The 20,247-nt window shown below is 40.9% G+C and overlaps 2 protein-coding genes across 4 annotated transcripts in view; one reads left to right on the forward strand and one right to left on the reverse strand.

Moving 5' to 3' along the window:
• Positions 1-1,677: 1,677 nt before the first annotated feature.
• TRMT6 (tRNA methyltransferase 6 non-catalytic subunit) lies at positions 1,678-13,640 on the forward strand. 3 transcript variants are annotated; one of them, XM_042446154.1, is made up of 11 exons: positions 1,678-1,962; positions 3,468-3,595; positions 4,636-4,745; positions 5,680-5,771; positions 5,865-5,948; positions 7,547-7,671; positions 8,844-9,199; positions 10,446-10,531; positions 11,662-11,764; positions 11,842-11,928; positions 12,816-13,640. In XM_042446154.1, the coding sequence occupies exons 1-11, from the start codon at positions 1,868-1,870 to the stop codon at positions 12,978-12,980; spliced, it is 1,431 nt and encodes a 476-aa protein (XP_042302088.1). In that variant the 5' UTR covers positions 1,678-1,867; the 3' UTR covers positions 12,981-13,640. The 3 variants fall into 3 exon arrangements, with proteins under 3 accessions (XP_042302088.1, XP_042302089.1, XP_042302090.1); XM_042446155.1 differs by lacking the exon at positions 1,678-1,962 and adding an exon at positions 2,575-2,690; XM_042446156.1 differs by lacking the exons at positions 1,678-1,962; positions 4,636-4,745.
• A 5,148-nt stretch (positions 13,641-18,788) lies between these two features.
• Positions 18,789-20,247, reverse strand: part of CHGB (chromogranin B) — a 28,451-nt gene continuing 26,992 nt past the window's right edge. Inside the window, exon 5 of the mRNA XM_042447172.1 lies at positions 18,789-19,203. Coding sequence (XP_042303106.1) covers positions 19,120-19,203 — 84 coding nt within the window. The 3' untranslated portion in view covers positions 18,789-19,119. The remainder of the gene's footprint in view (positions 19,204-20,247) is intronic.

The raw sequence follows: 20,247 nt of genomic DNA on the forward strand, positions 1-20,247 counted from the left end.
TGAATTTCTGCCAAAAAAAAAAAAGACCGACTAAACCAATCAACCCCAATTTAATTTAATCATTGAATCCCATTATGGATAAAGGCAGGATTATAAATCCTAGAAATAAATAATTTAAAGAAATTTTTTGGACTTCAACTCCCAGAATCCCACACTGTTGGTCAACATGGCTGAGGCTTCTGGGAGATGAAGTCCAAAATCTGTACTGGGCTATAAAAGGCTAGAGATTCCATTCCATGAAAACAGACCTGCAAGAATCACGTTATATTTCTTTGTACTGTACTATTATTGGACGTGTCCATGATACCTTTTGCCATCTTTTTTGACAAAATATTTATTTTTTTACAATTTTATTACTTAAAATAACATTATAATCAATACAAAAATAATATTCTACATTAATATACATACAATCAACATCTATATTCTACAGCTTCCTAAACCTACTGAGATATTCCCATAAATTCTGCTGATCCTATTAGTGTACATCCTCTTCTTTTTCTTTAATGATACTCCAAACGATTAGTTCTTATCCTATATGAAATTATGGACCTACCACCTGTAATCTATAATCTATACATTCTATAGTCTTTATCCATCTTAAACTATCAGTGGTCCAAAACACATTGCAGAAATAACCCAGTTTGAGATCTCTTTAACAATTGCCATTAAGGCTCAGTGCTAGGGAATCCTTGGAACTGTAGTTTATTGTGGCCCTAGAGTTCTCTCTCTCTCTCTCTAACACAGACACTACACTTCCCAGAGTTCCCTAGCATTGAGCCTTGAGGGCATTTAAAACAGTCTCAAACTGGGTTGTTTCTGCAGTGTGTGTTTTGGAGCCTAGTGCAGCAGTGGTCCTCCCCAAACTGTGGGCCCCTGAAGAGACATTTTCTTGGACTCCAGCTCCCAGAAGCCTCAGCCACGTTGGCCAATAACCTGGGATTCTGGGAGCTGAAGTCCAAAATGTCTTTGAAGAGCACAGTTTAGGGACCACTGCTCTAGAGCAGAGGTCCTCAAACTCCGGCCCTCCAGATGTTTTGGACTTCAGCTCCCAGAATCCCAGATCATTGGCCAATCTGTCAGGGAGGGCATTATGAGGTAGGAAGGAAATTTGCATGTGGGTGGTGATTGGCTGAGGGGCAAAGGAGGGCGGGGCCATTGTGGGGACTGGAAGTATATTCAGATTGACTGTAGAATCCTGAGGTAGCAAGGAAATTTGCATGTGGATGGTGATTGGCTGAGGGGCAAAGAGGAGGGAGGGGCCTTTGTGGGGACTGGAAGTCTATTCAGATTGACTGTAGAATCCTGAGGTAAGAAAGAAATTTGCATGTGGATGGTGATTGGCTGAGGGACAAAGAGGAGGGAGGGGCCTTTGTGGGGACTGGAAGTCTATTGAATCCTGAGGTAGGAAGGAAATTTGCATGCGTGCAGTGATTGGCTGAGGTTTCTGGGAGATGAAGTCCAAAACACCTGAAGAACCGGAGCTTGAGGACCCCTGTTCTAGAGTTCTCTAAAATCCCACTTAAGATCGTTGGACTCCAGCTCCCAGAAGCCTCAGAGTCAGCCAACGCTATAATAAACAATGGTGCCAGAGGGTTGGTGGTGTCGCTCTAGCCAGTCGACATCTATGGTTGGTTTACAAGCGTTGAGTACAAAATGGCGGTCGAGGGTGGGCGGAAGTAGCGCAGCTGCTGCTGCTTCCGTTCCGTCAGTGACGTTTGCGAGGGAGGGAAGGCCGAGAGACGCGAGAGGCGGTTTGGAAGCCTTGGTGGCGCATGCGCCTGAGTGAGGAGGAGGAAGAAGCTCCTTCTCCTTTTTTCCTCCTCCTCCTCCTCGCGGAAGCAAGCGCAAGAGGGTCGCGCGCGGCATGGAGGAGGGTCGTGGTCACGTGATCCTGGAGGGGGACTGGGCCGTCCTGAAGAAGGACGAGGTCTTCAAAGCGGTCGCCGTCCTCAGGCGGAGGTGGGTCGGCGGAGGGGGAAAGCGACTGGACGCTTGCTCCTCGTGGACCTTTATCATGGCTTCGTCAGCTGCTGCTGCTGCTGCTTCTGTACTGCCCCAATAACAACGCTTTTATTGTCCACACTGGAGAAATAACCTGGTTTGGACCCGCTTTAAGTGTCTTGGCTCAAGTGTCTTTAGCTGCCCCGACTCAGTGCTAGGGAATCCTGGGAACTGTAGTTTTGTGAGACACTCAGCCTTCTCTGTCAGAGAGACCTCCCATGTCACGATTGAGACTGAGCATTTTAAGGGTTATTATGAAAAATGCTCGTCACGTTAAGTTTTAATACAGGTGAAAATTCAAAGTCAGGATAGTGGCCAAGGTCCATAGAAAGCTGGGAAGTTGGCTGCAATAACTGAGACGCCTGATCATGGCAGTGGAACAGACTCCTTCCTCGGAGTGCAGTGGAGTCTCCTTCCTTGGAGGTCTTTAAACAGAGGCTGGATGGCCCTCTGTGAATGGGGATGCTTTGATTGAGAGTTCCTGCATGGCAGAATGACCTTGGACTGGATGGCCCTTCTTGGGGTCTCTTCCAACTCTAGGATTCTAAGCAGAGCAGTGGAGAGATGTCATTGACTCAGGGGCAGTTAACAACAACAACAACAACAAATTTGGGAACAGTGGAGACCACCTTATCTACTCAGGCAGCAAAATATCCCATGGAAGTGGGCTTGAGAATATTACTCAGGTTCTTAACAACTGCTAGTGGTTTAGTATTGTGTAAGAAATAAGCAGTTCTTGAGAGCCAGCGTGGCGTAGGGCTTTGAGTGTTGGAGTGTGACTCTGGAGACCAGGGTTTGAATCTCCACTCAGCCATGGAAACCCACTGTGCAAGTCACACACACTCAGCCTCCAAGGGAGGCAAAGGCCCAACACCTCTGAATAAATCTTGCCAAGAAACACCAGTGACAGGGTCCCCATGAGTTGGAAACAACTTGAAAGCTCACACAACAACAAGAAAGAAAACAAAAACAAAAAATTAAACTAAATAAAGCAGCTTTTCCCCTAAGAGGCCATATCAACATTATAGAACTGAACACTTAGGGGAAAACTCTCCCTCCGTTCCATCAGCCTTGGTCCAGGCCTCAGAGGGAGAGAAGAACCACTGGACCTCATCCCCTTTCCCTCCACCATTCCCTTCTCCTTTTGTGTTGTGTCTTTTAGATTGTAAGCCTGAGAGCAGGGAACTGTCTAATTAAAAATAGTAAGCCACTCTGATAGCCTTTAGGGGTGAAGGGCGGAGTATAAATACCATAAATAATAAAATAAATAAATAAAATTCCTTAGGAAACTTCCTTTAGAAAAAGGTGCCTCCACTAGTCCTTAAAAGATGGTGATAACAATGTCTATTCGTCTAGATACTGAATTTGCATCTGCATTATATTCAATTGTTTTTATAGCATTTGGGAAATTCCATAAAAAACAATTCTGCGGTTTTTATACTGTATTTCTTCTTTTTCTCCAGAAAAATTATCTTTGAAAAACAGTGGTTCTACCTTGATAATGCCATTGGGCATATCTACGGAACAACGTTTGAAGTGACCAGTGGTGGGAGTCTGCAGCCAAAGAAGAAAGTGGAAGAGGCAGCTACAGGTAGGAGGATACAAGATAAGCAGACAGTTAGGATATATAAACATTTAGTGCTAGATTTCTGTTACCTTTTCCAATCAAAGTGGAAGGCGTTGGGGTGAAAAGTTATACTTTCAACCTATACTATTTTTTTTTCTTTTTATATATGTGATGCACAGAGGCAGCACTATATTAATTCTGGTTTTAGGCCAAAAGAAAGTAGTGGGGGTATAAGTCTAGCTATAGTTCAGACTAGAGTAAGCAAAGAGGAAACAAACTAGCAGTCCAGTAGGAGTGATCAATCCTTAAGGCCACTCCTTCTCCCGGAAGTCTCCCCATCTTTGATCAGTGATCACAAATTAGAGGTATTTCCTTTCCAGTGCTCAGTTGATGTGACCAGAAAAGCTCCATCATGTCAGCCAAAAATTCAGTAACATCAGCAGCTATAACCATGCCCTTGATATCATCTGGCCTGTGGCATTGATCCATTCCTCTGTGTGATTTGCCTTCCCTTGTCTTAGACCAGGAGTGGGAATTGTGTAGTTCTGCAAATGTTGTTAAACTGCAGTGCTTAGCATTCCTCACCATTCAGTGTAATGGGGAGGACTGCTAGGAATTGCAGTTCAACAGTATTTGGAATGTGTGTGTGTGTGTGTGTGTCACTTACATGGACATACATGGATGGAAGGTCTTCTGAAAAGTGACACTATTGTTTGTGATACCCTAAAAGATTTTACCAATTCCTCCTTGAGGGCAAGTATGTACCATGATATGGGTGAGCATACCTTGGCTTAATAAGACAAGATAGAAATAGTCCTTCTTCCCATGCATACATCTGTTTCACCTCCCTCTCTATGGTTTAAGCAAGTCAGGAAATCTTTAATTCATTGTAGTTTCCCATTTCCCCCCAAAATCTGGCAGTCTCTTTCTGACGGATTTAGAAGAAACAGATTTTAAAATATAGGAATAGGAATAAAATAGGATTCCCCCCCCCCCCCCGAATAGAACAGTTATTCTTACTTTCCCCCAGTAGTGTTTCATGCATCTGTGTGTGCTGTTTTCAGAAACAAAAGAAGCAGGTACAGATAATCGTAATATAGTTGACGATGGGAAGTCTCAGAAACTGACTCATGATGATATCAAGGCTTTGAAGGATAAAGGCATTAAAGGACAGGTAACTAACATTTGTGTCTTTCACACCTTTTTGAAGGTGATCAGTGTCATATTTCTCCCTGCATCTTTTAAATCTGGGTAGTTTGCCGAATCTGAGCAGGCTGCTTCTATGTATTCTTGTATTGTGATGTACAGAGGAGAAAGTGCCTAGATTAGAGCATGAAACAGTACCTTCTCCTACATTTTCCAGTTCACTGTCTGCTGCTTCTTAGAGACCCATTTGTACTTACAAAGTTATACTGCTAGACACTGCAATTGTATAAAAAGAATCTATTATAATTTTTAAAAATATTGACATGATTCCTCTTTTCCCATAAGTGCAGCTCTTTTTCATTACAACTTAGAAAGTTGCCTGTTACCAGATCAGACTGTTTGTTTATCTTGTCTCCTCTAGAGATTCTCAAACTTTCATCTTCCCAATGTTTTGGACTTTGACTTCCAGACTTTTTGATGGGGGCTTCTGGGATTTGAAGTCCAAGAGATCTGGAGGACCAAAGGATGATAACCACTGGTCTGCTGTCCTTGACTTTCTGAGTCTTAGGCAAAGGATAGGTGGAAACCTCTACATAGCTGTGTGACAGAGATAGAATCTTTCCCACCACTTACTATCTGATTATTTAACTGGAGAATCCAGAGTCTGAACCTGGGAAATTTTCCATGCAGCATTTGTCATTCTGTTCCTGTACACATGCAACCCTGGTTTTTGGCTAGACGCAGGTAGAAATTGTCTATTTTCTGAGAGCTCATGGAAGATCTGCATTCCTGGTTTGTTTTTTGACTACATTTTCACCAATTGCTTCCCTTTTTGGCCAGGTAATTGACCAAAAATCATATTTTTCATTGGGCACTGCTTACCTACTTCTTTTAAAAAAGTGAAACTTTTTTTAAAATAATTTTGATATATGTAAAAATGAGTAAACATGTCTCTTTTGAAGGAAATCGTTCAGCAGTTGATAGAAAACAGCACTACATTTAGAGACAAGACAGAATTTGCCCAGGATAAATACATCAAGAAAAAGAAAAAAAAGTAAGTACTGTAGAATATTGGAAATTGCAGAGACTATTTGGGGATGTACAAATCATATGTGCCTTTAATACAATTGTTGCATTTTGTTTACAGATATGAGGCTATTATTACAATTGTAAAGCCGTCTACACGTATTCTGTCAACAATGTACTATGCAAGAGAACCAGGAAAGATCAAGTAAGGCTCAATATATTTTAACTATATCAGAAACCTAGTATCCAAATGATTCCTTGAAAGAATTGAATCTGTAATCTTCTGTGTTTAAATGTTTTGAAGTCATTGAAAGGGGCTAAGTAGATTCATGGAGGATAAGATTGTCAATAGGTAGTAATCATGATAGCTGTAAATTACTTCTAGTATCAAAGGCAGCATGCTGGGTAACATGAGCACGACAATGGTACTGTCCTTATTTCTTGCATGTAATCTCTCAGTTAATATCTGCTTGGTCACTGTAATAACAAAATACTAGATTAGATAGTCTGTTGGTCTTGACCCATACAACCATTGTGTTCCTACCTAGGTATGGTCAAAGTTCTCTTTGTTTGCAATAGATTCTGCAAAATCAAAGGTAAACTTTGTTAAAGCCAATACTGTGGAATTGTTATGTTGTTTATATATAATAGCAGCATTGTATTTGGTTATAGTGTGATTTAGCTCTTGACTAAAGCATTCAGCCACACAGGACAGTAAAATGTGTTGTATGTTCTTGGTTGACTTTGAATGATGGAATTCAAAGGACCAAAAAGCAACTTAGTTCAGTTTATTTGCTGTAAGGTAGGATTGGCCATCCACCCTGCACAGATTTGGCTGGTTGGAATGGTCATGTTTAACTAGTGATCAAAGTATTCTTTCATTTTTCTGTTCTTCTATTACGAAAGCGTTTGTGTGTAATTAAACAGAGGCTTTTAAACAATATTAAAATATAATTGAAACTTTTGGTTATGTGGCTTCCCTACCTTTTAGACTGCAGAACTTATATTTATTTGCTTAAATAAAAGCATGGGGGATGTCAGCAACTGTGGCAAAAATTGTTTTCTGTTTGTACACATATTTGAAAGCTAAACCCAGGATTCAGAGAACCACACAGCTAGTTCTGCGAGTCCCAGGGGCTGTAACCTTGATGATCTCTCCCTCCATGCTCACAGAGGAGTAGTGAAAGAAGAGAAGTGAAAGAAGAGGTCTACCAAGTATCATATTATTAGCTGTAACTGAAAGCTACAGTAAACTAGGCCAAAATGAACAATTCAGCAAAGCAGCGGGGTTATCAGTCTAGCTATAGTTCAGACTAGAGTAAGCAAAGAGGAAATAAACTATGGTAGCAGTCCAGTAGGACAATTCAGCAAAGCAGGGTTTTTTTTTGGGGGGGAACACAATGAAAATTAATGCTGTGTCACTGGAATGGTCAAAAACTCCAGTTAGTCTTCATTTTTATGTAGTGTTGGCCTTTTTATTAGGATTGTTCCCTGTCCCAGGAAAAGGGCCAGTTATAATTTATTTTTTTGTCCGTTCTCCACAGACTGGTAGGTCTGGTAAGGCAGAAATATGGGTAGTTTGGAACTGTATCTTAGTTTGTTGTAATCATAGTAAATTATGTACAGGTATTCCTTCAGAGGACATCAGTTTGCTAATGAACAACCTAGTCCTTAAGATCTGTATCACTACTTTTTCAGGCTTTTCTTTGTGTGTCCTTTCTTCTCGAACCCTATGCAGCCCATTCTGTTACTTTAAGATGTAAAAGATCACACTGAGACTGAAATAGATTTTTCTTTTTCTAGCTATTTGAGATATGATACTCTAGCCCAGATGCTGACTTGGGGAAACGTCCATGCTGGCAACAAGATGATTGTCATGGAAACTTGTGCAGGGTTGGTTCTGGGTGCTGTAATGGAAAGAATGGGAGGTAAGAGTATCTGATATGCATAACTTTTCTTTTGGGATAAGAGCACAAAAACATTAATATTTCTATGATTGAATATGAATTAACCTTTTAAAAATACAGTTTTTTCATCCATTATTGAAAGAGCACATGGTGGAACAGCATTTTCACAAAGAACATGTTATGTAATACAGTACATCCGTTTCATACGAGGGTGCAAAATACGCAGCTTTCAGCATATGCTGAAAGCTGCCCTGGAAGAAACCTCAGCATGCCCTGGAAGGGGTACAGGCACAAGTTAATGGGTCTCAAGCATACACGTAATTCCACTTATGTGGGGGGGGGGGAAGGTCTGGAATGGATCTCCCACATAAGGGAAGGGCCCAATGTATAATGTAGAACCTTAAAAAGGGTATAAAAATATGAAGCCATTGGGGAACGCAGTTAATTCTTTTCCCAACTCCACACTCTGTTTTGGCCAATGTCCATTTTAAGGGGTGCCTGAGGTTAAACAAAGAGTGGAAGGGAAACAATGGAGTTTCCATTTTTCATTACCAGTGTGGTTAATCACAAGCTGGTAGCAATTGGTCAATAGTGCAGTACAGTGCTGCCAGTCCTCAGAGTGCACTGGTGTCCAAAATGATGCTTTAGAATGTGACTGCTTGGGCACGCCTGGTGCATTTTAATCACTGTTCCTTTGATTATTGCAAACTGCTTTAGGAACTCAGTTCAGTTTCAGAACATATTTGCCACATTAATGAAGTCTGGGTAATGATTCAACATGCAATTCCAAAATCTCTTTTGGGTGTATGGAATTGGGTGGAGGTGAGCTGCATTTTTCTTTACACTTAGACTCTAGTTTTTTAGACCATGGCATTCCAACAGTTACAGGATCTCCGAATATCTTTCTTAATGTTCATTTTCATTTTATCGTGAGATGACCTACTGGTGCAAACAGCCACCACATCCCTCATGTTCACCACATGGTGATTTGCATTCAAATAGGTAAACTGCTCTTCAAGATTGTTCAGTGTTATGCAAAACTGAAGTAAAGGTTTACCTGTGTTGGTGCTTTCATTCATGCAGTTCTTCATCTGATGAACTTACTTGTGTGAGCCGGACTTTATTTAGTCTGCCAGAATGCATTTCTGTGAGTCCAGATGCTTGTTATACTGATTTTGGTCCATTGCTTGCAGGTTATGGATCCATTATTAATATGTATCCAGGAGGAGGACCTGTTAGAGCTGCCACAAACTGTTTTGGATTCCCAGACTCCTTTTTCCACACACTTTACGACTTCCCTCTCAGCAAAGTGGACACTGTTCTCTCTGGAACATTTTCTTCGAAGATCCTGCCCTCAGAGCCTGAAGACAGTATAGCAGTGGCAGAAGACAGCAATGGGTCAGGTGATGACAAGCAGCAATCCATGCAAGACGCAGATATGGAATGCAGTACTGTGTTAGCTATGGAGAGTAATCAACTTGAAGAACAAGAAGCAGTGGACATCCCGACTGAGGGTGAAGCATTTGACAGTAATAAAGCAAAGGGAACAGTAAGATTCTATTGACTAACTCTTTAGACATAGTGATCAAAGAAATTAATAAATAAGACAACTGTTGTTCATGTTTATGTATTTACAGGATTTGATACCCCACCCTTAGCTTTGAAGCTTCCAGAACGTCTTTCAGTTTACATTAAAAAAATTATTGGATGGCAGCTAATTGAATGGCTACTCTGCTTGTTGGCTTATGCTATGAAGTTAATCTTTGTGCCTTTTAGCAAGAGTTTAGAGCTGTCTAATAACATGCTGGGAAACTGATTCACACTTGCCAGTGTTTATCGCCAGTTTGCCTAGATTTACCCTCAGCATTGGTATAATATAATGTGTTGATGAATGCCTTAGTCTATAGTTTCTTAGTTATAGCTGACTTGGACGTTATTGAGCGGAATCCATCAAGGTCTGTGCCTTTGTGGACTAGAGTGATTGACTTCAGGATAAGAATGTAAGGAATCTTCCTCGTGTGTTTAATGCCACTGGATAGTTGGATTTTATGGCTACTAACATTTTGGGAAACTGATCTAATTTAACACAACTTAAAGTTCCCTGAGGGGGTTCCCAGTGGAAACCACTGGAACACATCATGCATCCTATAATTCAGCTTATTGTATGGTAAATTTAAATTTGATAGGGTGTAGAAATTGAAGTAAGTGGTGTCCTACAAATAATTTGTGTGCTGGAAATCACTTGGCTCTCCAATCATTATTGGCCCAGAACAGATGGGCCGAATGCGCTGTGCTGGCGCCAATACTAGGGTTAGGGACCGTGCACCAACCACACGATCCCTAGCGCGGCAGTGGACTAATGGCAGCGTTCCATCCATACAGGCGCCACCATTTTGATGTAAGCAATGCGCAGCGTCAGCACGTCACCGCGCATCACTTACGTTGCGAGCATGCCAGTGGTACTGCAAAAAGAACCCGTAAGCACCGGGTTTTTTTACTCTGGAGGGACGGTGTGCGGTTTGGGCGCTGTGCCATCCCTCTGAAGTTAAAATGGGTGAATGCAGACCACCGTTTCGCAGTGATCTGTACTGCGCCATGTTGAGCTGCAACTCCCAGCAGCCCTAGCCAGCAGAACCAGTGGTTAGGAATGGTGTCACTCAAGAGCATCTGGAAGGCTAAATGATTTCCAGTCCTGATATACTCCATAGTTACACAAACTTGTACATAAAAAGAGTTCTTTAGAAATCCACACCTATAGTTCAGATCTTAAACCTAAAATAAATTGTTTTTCTCAGGTGTGTGACAAACAAAAGAAGCAAGAGGAGAGAAGGAAAAAGCTAATAGAGTCTGCTGCTTTGTTGAAGAACAAAGATGCTGATGGGTGAGTCAGATTTACATAATACTGGCCATTTATGAGAAGTGTCCTATTTTGTTATTTAATGTAAAAATTGTGCAGTTCCATACGTTAACCATTAAGTTTGCTATTCTGCTTTGAATTTGAGTGGTTTGGTAAGGTAACCTCACTGTTATGGCTCCATATTGTTCCATCTTTTTTGTTATGATGGTTTTTGTTTTATCATTTATAATGGTCTTTGTTTTATCAACATTCCTATCTTTCTCCACTACTGTTCTCCAGTGCTATACATATAGCTATAATATATTGGATGAGGAGTGGATGACTAGGGTTAGCATGGATCGGAAGAAATTATTAAAAAAAAACATATACTCCAAGGAAACATTTCACTTTTAAAATTCACTAATTTTCCTGTGTTAAAATCAATCTTTCAGATGTTAAATTCCACTTACATTGTTAAATGAAATGCACGTGGTTCTTAAAACAACTCTTTCCAACACAGTTCTGGTCATTTTTTGGCCTGTCCTTATAAATGCTGGAAATTAGTGGTAAATATGTTCTTCAGGGTGAAGTGGAATCATTTTATTGATATTTGAATCTTGAGACCTGACAGTAAATGTCAGAATCACATCATTTGTATTGGTTTCAGGGTAATGGAAGCTGTTCTCCCCTACTGGTACATAATGGAATGAGTTAAATTTGGTTATTTCCTAGGAACACTGAATTTACTCATACATATCAGCTTTTGTGATGCAGTGTGTTATGGCCGTGTAAAAATCTGGATTGAAGGATCTGGGAGAACCACACAGTTCCCTGAGAATTGCCAATAGAGAAGGAACTTGTTGCAAACATCCCTGTAGGCTACCCACTGCTTATTGCAGATAGGAGCTGCCTACTTATGAAACTTTACGAATCACCCATTGAGAAACACAGTGACAGAATGAACAGATGTTATTCAAACACTTATTTTCCAGAGGAATCTCTGCCGCAGAGGCTTGACCAGAAATAGAAAAAATAGCATAAGTGGAAGGAATATATCATCTGCATAAGCCTGTCTTAGAAGAAATATGTTCCCCTTACTTTATCTTTGTTTGCATAAAGACATATTTTGATATTTCAGTAAATATAGCTGACCTGTATACAACTTTCTATTGCAGTTTAATCATAGCCAGTCGATTTCATCCAGCACCCTTACTACTGTCATTGTTAGAATTGGTTGCTCCTTCAAGGCCTTTTGTTGTCTACTGCCAATATAAAGAGGTGAGTCAGATACATTTTCTTCTGTTATCTTCCTAAGTTTTACAGTAAATTAATTTAATTAATCTTTTTTCTCTTAGCCATTAGTGGAGTGTTACACGAAATTGAGAGAGAGAGGAGGAGTCATTAATCTTAAACTTTCTGAAACATGGTTGCGGAGCTATCAGGTAAGAATTGGAAGTGTTCATCTATCTCATCGGGAGCAGGTAGAAACATACAGTATTCTGTAAATCCCAACAGTTCACAAATCCTTACATAGTAGGCTTCCTTTCATTGCTAAGGAAATGTTACAGAGGTGTGTGGAATGACTAAATGAATAAAACATTTTCTACTTTTGCAAACTGAATGCTTAAATTTTAGATATAAGAAATCTATCCACAACTCCTTTCTATGGATTTTTTAAAATTTTCTTTCTAGAAGTGAGGGATGAAATACAGTGTAAAGGGTCAGTCCTTGGAGGAGTATCATAATGATAGTATGAATGATAAAGCTTTGTAAAAGACCCTGTCTCTTTAAAACACACACACAATACCTAATCTCAAAATGTATATTTTAAAAGAAAGCTTGGCTTCTGTATTGTCAAGTTTGTGAGAAAATTTTGAGGTTATTTATAGATGGCTATATTTGAGCAATGTGTTATAGATGGCTATATTTCTGAGAGGTAGGGGTGGGCATTACATAGGGATGGGATCTGCCCCACCAGATATAATTCCCCCAATCCCTTACTGTTGACCACGTTGGGTGGGTCAGCTGAAAGCTGGCCCAAAACATCTGGAGAACCAAAAGTTCCCCATCCCATCAAACTAAAAATTACACAGAAGTGTGCTTCAATTGTGGAATGTACCCTATGTTTCTCTGAGTTGCTTACACTGTGACAAATATCTCCATAGTTTTTGCTGCAGTGCCTGGCTTTTACAGTTATATATGTTAAACTATATAATATTAATATACTTCTGAATTCTTTTAGAACCATAGCCATCCAGTGTGAATACACATACTAGCCCTGCTTGAATTATTCCATAATGATAATGTGTGCGTTTCTTGTTCTTGGTAGGTTTTGCCAGATCGAAGTCATCCCAAATTGATGATGAGTGGTGGCGGTGGGTACCTTTTGACAGGCATCACTGTTATAAATGAGGCTATAAAAACTGGTGACAATACAGAACAGGCAGCCAATGAGCCAACCTCTAAAAAACGTAAACTTGAAGAACACCTTTAACACTTGCAGAAGCTGTTTTTCATAGGACACAAATTATCCTTTTGTTGTATTATTAAGTACATTTAAGAGCTCAGAAGAGTGCACTTTTTTCCTCCAGCTGCTGTCAGGAGGAGGTGAATATTAGAGACATTATCAGTTAAAAGGAGACTGAAGAATCACCGTGTCATAGTTAGCCCAGGCTTGGTAGTGCCGTAACTTGAGAAATGCATTTGTTCACCTACTGAACGACTTCATGGCGTAACAATCGCTCTTCCTGGAGATGTTGCCAAAATGGACTGAAAGTCCAATCTATTCTGTACCTGTATTTTACTCTGGATTCACATACTTTGTTTAAAAATAGCACTGTGTCTAATCTTACTGCAACTTCCTTTGGTTACAAATGTCATGTCCAGTTTCATCTCAGACCCATGAAATTGTTATTTCACCAGTGACACTGATGTTGTGATATCATGCTTTTATCACTGCTAGTGGGGAAGAACAGGACTTTTGATGCTGCTTGCACATCAGATGTAAATTATAAAATTCATTTGCATATATTACCATTTTTAAAACATAAAAGCTGTTTTTCATCTTTTTTTAAACAATACACCTTTTGTTATGTAGAATTTTATGTTCTGTAAAACTGCATTTCAATAAATTATAAGACTTTTTTTTGTAATACAAGGGTTTTTTTCCCTTTTGAATCATGAGGGTGGAAATATGAAAGTAGCTGGCCAGCAACACCAGCATGTGTCCCCATTTGGGTAATTATAGAGTGGATGGTAAAAGATGAAAAACATGATTTGTAAAATGTGGTTGTACTGTAGATAAACTAGAAATTTCATTGATATATTGTTTCAAAAATTGTGTATACAGTAAGCCTTCGTTATATGCGGGGCATCCATTCCGGACCCCCCCCCCCCCCCCGGCACATACTAAACCCTAGTATGCGCAATCTCCCATTGTCCTGGTTATGCTGCAGCGCGCACCACCATTAAAGACAAATGTTCTTCCCCTCCTCTCCTTCCTTTCCTCCCTTCCTCTCCTTCCCTCCGTTCTTCCTTCCTCTCCTTCCCTCCCTTCTTCCTTCCTCTACTTCCCTCCCTTCTTCCTTCCTCCCTTCCGCTCCTTCCCTTCCTTCCTTCCTTCCTTCCCATTTACTCGGCGGCTTCTGCCCTGGCTTGGCTACAGGGGCAGAGTCTGCCAGGGCTGGGGTCGAGGGCCGAGGGTTGACTTCCAACTTCCAAGGGTGCCCCAGGCCCAGCCAGCAGCCCAGGACAGAGGCTCTGGGCTTTGAAATCCAAGCCTTGGCTCTGGCTTCCTTGGAACCCTTGCTGCATCCACACTGGAGAAGTTACCCAGGTTGGCTCCTCTTTAACTCTTTTCTGGCTCAAGACTATGAATTCTGGGAGCTGAAGTATGTTGTGGGTCGCAGAGCGGAGCTCTGGACCACACAACATACTCCAACTTCCTTGGAAGTTGGAAGTCAACCCTTGGCCCCAGCTCTGGCAGACTCCACCTCCAGCCAAGCCAGGGCAAAAGCCGCTGAGGAAGCAGGCAGGTAAGCAGGGAAGGAGGGAGGAAAGGAGAGGAAGGAAGGAAGGGGGAAGAGAGGAAGGAATAATGGAGGGAAGGAGAGGAAGGGAGGGGGGAAGGGGAGGGACTTTTGTCCCCAGTGGCGGCGTGGGTGCATGTGTGCTGTCATCGGGGACAATATGGGTTTGCCATCCGCAGATGCTCATATCCGTGCATGGCAAATCTGCCCATAAGGAAGGCCCACTGTACTATCCATGTGTATCATAATATTTATATATGGATTCAGATGTCCTCTTTGGAAAGTGGCTGTCTTGGATGCCAACAAATGTCTTTATCATACCTCTTAAGATGTCTCTGGGCATCTGAACTGTGACCCTAATAACCTGACTTGTTATTTGCATCTTCAGATTAATCCAGTCATATTGCCTAGTCCAAGGATGATTTCCTGAAGCAATAGCAGTGGAAGCAGATTTAATTCTGTGTTGTGCTATATTGACAGAGAGTCATTGGACAATGGATCAGTTATGATTTGAAGGTGTCTACAACAACAGTGACTTGCTCATTGCTGTTGTCTCTGCTGCTAACACAGGTCTGCCATTGGAAGTGAGGGCAGATGTACTTATTCTGGCATAGATAATTCAATTGCTTCTAATCTTGCAAGTTACCAGTTAATGACAATTGTGCTGAACAGTTGTAGAGCTGTGATCCCTGGAAGAGAAAGGAAGGATGCCCCATTTCCCACCCTTTGCTTGTTGCCATCAAGCGAGTTAGAGATGACTTATTTCAGGTTGGTTGGTCCAAAAACTTGCCTGAAAGGCAAGTTACCAGCAAAGAGAAAAGGCCTTGGTGTGATCTCCCTTTTCACACATGCATTAACACACAGACTTTATGCAACATGATTTGGAAGCAACTAAGAATTCAGTTTCTCCCCATCATATTACCCACTCAGCAAACCTTTAGAGACCTTAAGCTTCCTCAAATGGCCCTTCTATGATCTCACCAATGATGACTCTCCTGATCATCCCATACCTTGTCAAGATGAATATTAAAGTGCTTTCACATTCCTCAAATGGCAAAGATCACTATTGGTGGTAGTCTGTCTGTACATTTTCTTAAAAGGATATGAATTAATCTGTATGAATTCTGTATTTTCTCAGACATCTAGTAACTTCTGCTTTACTGGTATTGGTCGCAACTACTTTCCAACTTGCTGTAAAACTTGGAAATAACTAAGGAAGTCAGCACAGCATTTGGAGCACAGGTTGGAAGCAATTCCTTGCTTCTTCACATCTTGAAAAGCTGTTCTGTGTGTGTATGTGTACACGCACACCTTCAAGTTGCCTCATTACTATGCATTTCATAGGATTTTCTTAGGCATGGAATACTCAAGTGGTTTTGCCAGTTCCTTCCTCTGAAATACAGCCTACACTACCTGATAACCTCTTGGCAGTCCCCCATCCAAGTTCAGTGGACTCTTTGTATCTTATGACGTTTGGCTCCAGGACCTACTGTGGATACCAAAATCTGGATGCTCAAGTCCCATTAAATTGACTGGCATTGTGAAATGGTGTATCTTTTATAAATAGCAAAATTAGTGTTTGCTTGAGGAATTTATATTTTTGAAGATTTTCAAGCCATGGATGGTTGTCCTGGGCTCTGCCTTCTCTAAATTTCCCATTTTATTTTATTTTATTTTATTATCCCATTTGCTTACTGATTTCTGGTACTGAAGAGTTTAGGAAAGAAAATAGGAATGCTTGGAATAGAACCAGTGAGGCATGCTTGAGCACAGGACTATCTTTTTTCCCTCGGGTCCATAGCTCACATGTCTCTGTGTGTGGAAAGATGTGGGAAGTAGCCATAAATATATATAAATCCTAGTTATATCAGGTTTTGTGATATAAAATGGTGCTGATAGCTTTAATAAGTATTGGAGATTGCTTTGCCAATGGATTGTAGTGGTATACTACGAACAAGAATATTAAGGTATCTGTGCGTATCTGTGTCTGAAACCTCTTGAATTACAACAATAATGGCAGACGATGATGGGAGTTCAGAGACCTAGCAACAAAACCTATGGCTCAACAGCATTATGTATCACAGTTGCTCACCCATCCAACAATGGAGCAATGGTGAATGTGAAAATTATCCATCAGTGTGAAAGCCGAGAGTGCCATGTGTAAAGTGGAAGCACTATGTTCTGTAGCAAGGTAACATAAGGCTGCCTTTGCTGCTCGGTTTTATTTTCATGGTGGACAGCATTCTGATTTTCCACACAAGCACTGCATAAGGGCAGCAGCATAAAGAAGTTGAAAAAAATGAAATCATAGGCCGGCAACAGAAGGGAAATTATATTTTCATAAACTTTCTTTTTGTCTAATTGTCAATTGTCTGTCCAGATGTCTCGTAAGCTTCACACAAATTGTCGCTCTTAAATTTTTAGCAGTCGCTAAATGTGAACTACAATTTAGAAAGCTGAGCTGAATGTTGATTCCCCCCATGAGACTATTTGTCAGCTAAATGCAGCTAAATTTGAATAGTTTCAACAAAATGTAATGGTTTAAAACTCAAATCATCACTTAATGAGAGTCAGGGATGGCCTTCAGAAAGTCAATTTATTATGCAGAACAATTGTAAGAATAGAATGAGGGCAGGCTCTGTCCAGAATATATATGGCCAGATGGCTGAACTGAAGGATAAAATGGCATTAAAGAAGCCCTGGTAGCACAGTGGTTAAATGCTAGTACTGCTGCCGCAAGGTTATGAATTTGATCCAGGGCTCCAAGGCTGACTCAGCCTTCCATCCTTTCATAGGTCAGTAAAATGAGTACTCAGTTTGTTGAGGGCAATTGGCTTATGGATTGCAAACTGCTTAGAGAGTACTTAGTTCTCTATAAAGTGATATAGAAATGTAAATGCTATTGCTTTTGCATTTCTCCATTCTGTGTACACAAGTCAATCAAAGTGATGGTTGGGCCTTCTTTGGCAATGTCCATAGGACAAAATCCTCTACTATGCCTAAGAACAGCAAGGAAGCTTGGAGCCGCAGGTAAGTTGTATGGCACCTACAACTCCTCACTGATGCGCCACTACATTAGCTGCCTGGGAAGGTTCCTCATTCTGCCTAATGTTCAAGCTGGCTCTGTAAGTGAGGAACACCAACCTGTGATAAAGTGATATTGTAACTTCAGTAGGCATAATTTGTAGGGCTTGAGGGCCACATTAGATTTGATGTGGGAAACATGGCTATTGTGTGGGTGGGGCACATGCACACATTTCTCTCTCTCTTGTGTACACAAACTGGGAGGAAGTTTTTACTTGGTATCTTTTCCCTTGTAAGTGGAAAGTCACCTTCCTAGGATATACTTGTCTTTGTCATGAAAACAGCCCATTGGGGAACTGGCTAGGCAACCCTGCCACAACAGTCAGATTTAGATAATTAATTTGCATTTCAGCGAGAACAAAAATCAATAGGGAAAAATGTCACATGTCCCACATGTTAGTTTGGCCTTGAAATTCACTGTGCCTATGGACTATGACTGGAAACCAGGGTTTGAATCCTCACTTGGTCATGGAAACACAGGGTGAACTCAGCCTCAGAAACCCCTGTGATAGGTACCTTAGGGTCACCATAAGTTGGAAATGACTTGAAGGCACACAACAACACTCAAAATGAAGCACAATATCTGTCACAATATCTGACACAATATCTGTCAATGGCAGAGCCAAGGAGCACTAGTGAGAAAAGACGTATGTATCTTTCTGTTTCTGCGCCCAGGAGTGCATGGTGGACACCATTTCCCAACAATTCAATCTTCAGCACAACAGAAATGCTTTGGTAGGGACTATGTCAGGCAACAAAGGTAGGTTTGGAGAAACATAATCGATCATGATGATGATGATGATGATGCAAAACCTTACCAAACACTTTGTTGCCCTTTTATGGCAGCCAAGGAAAAAGCCTGATACCCCGATAACCACTTCATTCTGCCTTATGGTAGGGCCAGCCCTGCTGAGTATTGAACTGTACGGTGAGCTGACAGCAGCAAGATGTTGTGTGTGCTCTGGTGATACTGGCTTACACATCATAAACTGCTTTGGGAGCACTAGTTGACCAATAAGCAGTATAGAAACGTACAGTACTTGCTATTACTACTTGCTACACTCTTCTTCAGAACCATCACATTGGCTCCCATGACATAGATGCCTTAGCCATGATTTGTCCTTCATTCCCTCTAATCACCGCAACACTGTAAATCACTTTAAGACTTAACAGAGAAGGCAAGCATGGGATATTGTGGACAATGTGATTTTATTATTTCAAACAAAGACAAAGAATATATTTCTGAAGAACACAAAGACAATTGTTTCCACGCACATTTAAAAATGCCTTGCACAGAGGTCTATACACTAGAATTCATGCTGATCAGGTCTTCTTAGCATATTTGGAAAATACAGATGCTTGCTTGCTTGCACCCATGTAAATCACATGTTGAGTGGATAGTAAACTGCATTCCCAGTTAGGAAGGGGAGAAAACAACACTCATGGCAGTGACTTTACCAATAGGGAGGATACTGTAAATAAAGCTAACTTCACCGTTTCCAATATTAGGCCAGGCAAAATTCATCCCCGCCGGTTAGTGTTGAATTTCTCAGCTATCTTCTGCAGTTCCAAATCCATAGCAGCTAGATTTTCCAGTTCTTTCTCCTGTGAAGAATGAGGAAAAACGAGATCATGACACCACAGCTTTAGATTGCTTCTTAACATGAACTGTTGCAAATGATTGCATTTGTGTTATTCAGCCATGTTCATTCTCATCAAAGGACTACTGTCAAACCCCATGGTGGGGGGAAATTACATGTCGCTGTGGTTCATTTGCACATAGTCATTTACTCACAGCACCATCCCTTTGATTTTCCTGTATTTTTCAACAGCCACCAGCTCTGTCAAAAATTTCCGCACTACCTGACCAGATTGGAACAGCACAGAAGGTGGCACTATTGCTGCATTGCTGTCATTCTGTTTGCTGTGCAAGAAAGAAGTTGAAAAAGCTGGTGCTTAAGGATAACTGTTACACCCATGGGATTTGATTGACACAGGGTGACCAGATGTCCTCCTTTTCCAGGACATGCTCTACATTTCATCCTTCTGTAAAGGAAGAATTCCATTTTGAGCATGATGAAGAAGTCCATTGGGTAAAACCACGTGTTTACTGTTGGGCTTTGATAAATTTGTCTACTTGACAGCCTGTTCATTTGTTTCTCTGAACAGAAAAGGACACCAAATGTGTCAGGCAATGGGCTGCTTGAGAACACAATGCAAATGTTGAAAGGGTTTTCCCCTTAAGTTCAGCACAATGGAGAAATTAAAGGGCTAATTCACTCGAGAGTTTGTTGCTAGTAAAGTACAATGTTAAGCCTCTCTCTTGCTCAGAGTTCTATAAGTACATTGCAAGCCAATAAGGCATTTTAATGAAGTTCATCAGAAAACTATAGTTGAGTACATAATAAAATTCAGGATATGTAGTATAGCTGTAAATAAACCACATGAAATGAATTTATATTTATAGTAGTGGTTTTAGCTTTTATTTTGTGCTGTCCTACATTTTGCGGTGCCTTGTCCTCCTTTGCTGTTATGACATCACTCTGATTTGACCCAAAGCTTAGGAAGTGACTTATTGGACAACAACTCCCCTGATCCCCCAACTCTCAGAGTCCCACAGTCAGTACGCTAGGCTCTCTGGATTTTCCT

This window comes from Sceloporus undulatus, chromosome 1 (genome assembly GCF_019175285.1).
Source record: "Sceloporus undulatus isolate JIND9_A2432 ecotype Alabama chromosome 1, SceUnd_v1.1, whole genome shotgun sequence".
Taxonomy (NCBI): domain Eukaryota; kingdom Metazoa; phylum Chordata; class Lepidosauria; order Squamata; family Phrynosomatidae; genus Sceloporus; species Sceloporus undulatus.